We start from the raw sequence: 5,599 nt of genomic DNA on the forward strand, positions 1-5,599 counted from the left end.
ATAAAGTGTGTGCAAACATGAAACGGAATAAAGTCAGCATGGTGAAACAGTGTGTTTCTTACTTGGGAGCATCTGGGTGAAATCTGTCTGGATCAAATTTTAGTGGATCCTCGAAGAATTTGTCCAGTCTCCCGCTCACATAGGAGCTGAACTAAATAGGAAAATATTTCACATTTTAACCATAAATGTATTTGTTCTTGCTTGAATAAGACCTCATTTTTTATGTTTTTCTGGCAACTTTGTAACAGTTTTGTTTATACATACGCTACCAGTCAAAGGTTTGGACATATCTTCTTATTTTTTTTATTATGGGTTTTTCTTTTTTTCATGACTATTTACATTGCAGATTCTCACTGAACACATCAAAACTGTGAATCAACACATATGGCATTATGTAGTAAACAAAAAATGTGAAATAACTCAAAACATGTTTATATTTTAGATTCTTCCAAATAGCCACCCTTTGCATTCTCTCGATCCCCCCACACCATCACACCTCCTGCTCCATACTTCATGGTGGGAACCATTCATGTAGAGACCATCCGGTTACATTTTGTGCATCACACAAAGACACAGCAGGTGGAACCAAAGATCTCAAATTTGCACTCATCAGACCAAAGCACAGATTTCCACTGGTCTGTCCATTCGTTGTGTTTCTTGGCCCAAACAAATTTCTTCTGCTTGTTGCTTTTCCTTAGTCATGGTTTCTTAGCAGCTATTTGACCATAAAGGCCTGATTCACAGTCTCCTCTGAACAGTTGATGTAGAGATGTGTCTGCTACTGGAACTCTGTGTGCATCTATCTGAGCTCTAATCTGAGCTGCTGTTAACTTGCTAATTCTGAGGCTGGTGACATGGATGAGTTTATCCTCAGCAGCAGAGGCGACTCTTGGTCTTCCTTTCCTGGTGCCGTTCTCATGTGAGTCAGTCTCGTCGTAGCACTTGCTGATCTTTGAATGTGTCCCCAAAGTTTAAGCAATTTTCCAGACTGACTTTCAGTTCTTAAAATAATGAAGGACTGTCATTTTTTCTTTACTTAGAATTCATATTATGGCGAGAACCAATCAGATCAGGGCTGTCAGCTGTGTACCAACCTGACTTCTGCACAACACAACTGATTATCCCAACTCTATTGAGGCGGAGAGAAATACCACAAATGAACCCTGAAAAGGCAGACCTGTGAATTGAAACCACTTCATGTGCCTACATCATGAAGCTCATTGAGAGAAGGCCAAGAGTTTACAGCGCTGTCAACAAAGTTAAGGGACTTGAAGGACTCTATAAAACATATTTAGAGTTATTTATCTTTTTTTCTTCGCTACATAATTCCATATATCTTGCTTCATATATTTGTTGTCTTTAGTATGTAGTTATCATTTAGACTTACAAACATATTAAAAAGAAAATGACTCACAACAACGCTAAATCCCCCGGGTATGTGGATACCGTCAATCACCATGTCTTCAGCAACATCACGAGATGTGCCCGGAGCTGTGGGGTAAATTCTTAGAGTCTCTTTTAACACCTGAAGGAAGGTTACAATGAGAAGTGCACACTTTGGGTGAGTTATTAAAATAAATAAATGAATAACTAAATTTACCACATGTACCTGTGACAGGTAGACCAGCTCTCCTAAGTCGTCATAGCTTATGTCACGTTTCATCCCAATGACATCATCGACCTCTTTCTTTGCTCTAAGAAATAAAAATATAATTTAGAAAACCAAAAACTCACTCTATATATTACACAGTTATAACTGCAGAAATATTACCTAAATCATCTTTAGAGGTTAACACAGGTCATAGGAGTAAATATGTAGAAACAGATGTAAAACTACATTTTTTTATAGAGAAAAATGCACATCTACATAAATGTCTGTGGGCTTGAGATTTATATAATCTCAGGATTGGGAATATTTTTGATGTTTGATATTTGGATGGATCAAATTAGAAGAAGTTGTTTTCACACAACGGGTTGACAGTCAGATCTGAGGCACACACTGATTGTAAGAACTGGGATCAGACTGACTGTACAACAAGTGTGTCACGGCAAGAAGATTTCTGAAGATCTCACAGACTTTTGTTTAAGTCCTCTTTACTTGTAGGACCTTATAGGTTCAGTCAGATCATGTTTCAGGTTATATTCATGCAAAAATATAGAAAGTTGTAAATAGAAAGTGTAAATTGTTGAGTTCTGTTTGACTTCTTACTTCTCCAGTATTTCAGGATGTCTTCCAAGCGCCATGATGCAAAATCCCAGTTGATTGGCTGTTGTTTCTTGGCCTAAAATGTTACCAGTTTGTCAATAATGCATCAGAATATTACCTCAATCAAGAAGTTGTAATCCTAATTTGTGCATCACAACTCTTTGAGTCTTAAAAAGCCTAGTTAACTTAAAATCGATAATATCATTATGTAACAAAAACAGATCATGTGTTTCTTTTTCTTGATTGCTATTTTATTCATTTGTAAATGTAATCGTCCCGGCCAAGATCAAAAAGAGTAATAAATATGTATTTTTTTTTTTTTTTACATTTGAGACAAACAGTCAGTAACACAGGAACTAGAGTTGTGTGACACAGTGTGTGTGTGCAGATATTACTCAGCCCCTCTGGATAAGAAAGGACAGTTTTGTCCATGCTAAGTGAACACGTGACAACAATTCACAGACAACAGTGGCCACATTGTGTAAAACTGAAAATACAACACACTCTTCAGTGCTGTGAGCTTCGTCTGACGCTACAAAGGAGCTTCCAGCTGCATTTCACACATCAAAGCTGAAACAACAGAGACTCACCTGCAATGAAAAATGTCACAAAATTGTCCAGCATAAATTCTTCATCTTCTTCAGTCATGTTTTCCTCTGAAATGAGGAGAGAATGGACAGATACATCGATATTTAACTTCTCCTGGTTTCCAACATTACTTACAAACCACATACACCGAACTGAGAAGGCATCAAAAACTGTGGGTCACATTTGTTCTATTCACTTTGTCTCGTCACAAAGAGAATAAAATATTGCTCTAGTCTAGTCTAATGTGAAATTTGGGAACTCCAACCTTGGCTTGCAGTTTTGATGATTTGTGTCAGGATGTCTTTGGGGACCTCGTCACCGTTTTGCATGGCGGTCTTTCTCTCACTGATCCACTTGGCTCCAGTTGTACGGAGCAGGCGGCACGCTTCCCTCACCTCATTGACGTATCGTCTGTTCTTTGGATTGTACTGGAATGGCAGACTGAAGGGTTTAGCCTGGCATCCTGATAACAATGTTGTTGGCAGACATACTTCATAACAACAAACGCTGAAGTAATACCTCAAAAAATCTGTCTCTAACATAGGTAACCATTCCTTTCAGACATGTCTCAATGGCTTTAGGGAAAGGTGAACTATGCTTCAAGAGGTCCAAGTCCACCCCAAAGGCAACCTGTTATCAAGATAAGACATGCACAGCAATTCACTCACACTTAGAACATGATTGTAGCCTTTATAAAAAGTTAGAAAAGTTATAATAAACATGTTTTTTTATTCTTCAGTATTAAGAAAAAAACCAGCATGTTAAGGAAGCTCTAAAAACCTTAGTAATAACATCCAGGGTGACACAGTTGATGAGATGGAGCATATTAGCTTCTGTTTTACTGTCAGCAAGCTCTGCAAGTTTATCCATCAGTTTCTCTGCTGTCTCATTGAAGGTTCCCATTAGACCTCTCAGATACCTGGAAAAAACAAAGTTTGATACAGAGGAACAGCGACTAAAGGATTAGTCGCTGTTCGTTATTATAATTTCATTACTCACAGGCTGCTGAACGCAGGGTCCATGATGCGTCGCTGTTTGTACCACCGCTCATGATCCCGTGCTGTTATCAGACCATCACCTAAAAACCTTGAAGACAGTTAAGACAATGATTAAAAAAAATAAAAAATAAAAATCTGTGTAGTGACTTCAAGAACAAATTAAAGTCGCTGAGGGGCAAAAGAATCCAAAATTCAGTGACAATAAAGAAATAATAAAAACATTAAACAAATTATAGCAACACATTCACCCTCTCTCCTGCCAGGCGGGCAGGTGCCTGATACTGGCAATCACTGTCCCAACCAACCACAAAAGTATTATGCAATGAGTTTCAAAACAACAACCCTGCAAACATCACTGTTAAAAATTACGATAGACAGCATGAAAATGTCATCATCATAAATTCGTACAAGGCTCCTGTAATATGATCACTGAGGTCAGGAGTTAAATAAAATGCTAAGATGTGACACAAGGAGAGTATCACAACATGGTAATACTATCAAGTTCTATTCATTATGACTAATAAGGTATGTACACATAAGTACAATAAAGTGACTCAGATAAGCTGATACATCACCTTTGACCAAACAGGTTAAGTCCCCAAAAGGCCAGTAGCTGGCACTGTTTATTAGCAGGGACCTCTGCCAACAGGATTGATGGGTGCACTTTCACACACAACAGGTTTGTTGCACTGTAGTCATTTTAAACTGAAACAGCAGAGATACACAGGTACTGCTAATCACAATAATTCACAGATTTACAGAAATAGACCCTTTATTAATGACACCTGTGTACTGATGTGAAAACAGTCAGGTGACAAGTGTTTACCTTGGTGGCCTCTGGACAGTACGTACACAGTGAAACGTAGTGAAACATATTTATCCTGTAAACAGGTCCATACTTCTCCGCCCTGCAGGTGACATCTTAATTAGATCTTTTAAAGGCGAATGATATTAATACTGTAATACAAAGAGTACAGTAAGAACTGCAATGTATTTGTTACATAGGCAGAAATTAACAGGCAATTAGCGGCAAAATATGCTGTGAAAAAGGAAACTGCATTCAGTTCAATACAGCCAGGCTAGCTAGCATTGGCTGGCAGCAGTCCCAAACACTGACCTACATATTGTGTTAGCTTAATGGTTTGACGTGTTGTTTTTTCCGCATAAAAACTTTGTTTGCGCTAAACTTACCACTCCAGAAATTTGTCGTGTATAATTCCGTCATTTTTCATCGCCTTCAACATCGTTGGTGAGTGTCCGAAGAAAAAACTGAGGAGGAAACAGCGAGTTACTCTCAAGTAACGTCCGCATAACTGCTTCAGCCGACGACCTTTCCTACCTGTCCCTCGGCGGCCCGGGGATGTGGTCATACTTCATATGAATGTATTTAATGTACAAGCAGTAGCCAAGAAACGCAATGACGAGCAGAAAGAAGAGAAACGTAAGTGCCCGAGCAGCCAGGCTCAGAAGCAGGCTGGAAAGTGCCATCCTGGAAAATGTCCCGGAGACGTCCGTGTTAAAGCTGGTTGTCCTTTCAGTTAGAAAGTCCAGATAAAAGCAGCGAGCCTGTTATCAGTGACTCTTCAGACTGAAGTAGCCTACGCAGAATATCGATATGTTAGGAAGCTTTATTTGGTGCAAATAAAGCAACAAGAGGTTCACTGGAGCTGCAACAAGAAAACCTGGCTTTTCAGCTGGACCTCTGCAATGCACTCCTCATCGATCCCAGTCCCTTTAAAGCTACGAGTATCGTATTTGATACATGTGGTTTTGTGAGTTTTATTTGTGTAACTTTTATTTACCCTCC

At 38.9% G+C, this 5,599-nt stretch overlaps 1 protein-coding gene across 1 annotated transcript in view; it reads right to left on the reverse strand.

The window, feature by feature from the left end:
* Nucleotides 1-5,515, reverse strand: part of LOC102298587 (cholesterol 24-hydroxylase) — a gene marked incomplete in the record, with an annotated part of 6,006 nt that extends 491 nt beyond the window's left edge. The window contains 13 exon segments of the mRNA XM_042219090.1: nucleotides 63-151; nucleotides 1,415-1,525; nucleotides 1,610-1,694; nucleotides 2,210-2,282; nucleotides 2,797-2,862; nucleotides 3,060-3,222; nucleotides 3,314-3,424; nucleotides 3,575-3,713; nucleotides 3,794-3,880; nucleotides 4,368-4,455; nucleotides 4,570-4,700; nucleotides 4,984-5,061; nucleotides 5,132-5,515. Coding sequence (XP_042075024.1) covers nucleotides 63-151; nucleotides 1,415-1,525; nucleotides 1,610-1,694; nucleotides 2,210-2,282; nucleotides 2,797-2,862; nucleotides 3,060-3,222; nucleotides 3,314-3,424; nucleotides 3,575-3,713; nucleotides 3,794-3,880; nucleotides 4,368-4,455; nucleotides 4,570-4,700; nucleotides 4,984-5,061; nucleotides 5,132-5,280 — 1,370 coding nt within the window.
* Between the last annotated feature and the right edge of the window lie 84 nt (nucleotides 5,516-5,599).

This window comes from Haplochromis burtoni, unplaced genomic scaffold, assembly GCF_018398535.1.
Source record: "Haplochromis burtoni strain Fernald_Lab_line unplaced genomic scaffold, NCSU_Asbu1 Contig_28, whole genome shotgun sequence".
Classification (NCBI taxonomy): Eukaryota; Metazoa; Chordata; class Actinopteri; order Cichliformes; family Cichlidae; genus Haplochromis; species Haplochromis burtoni.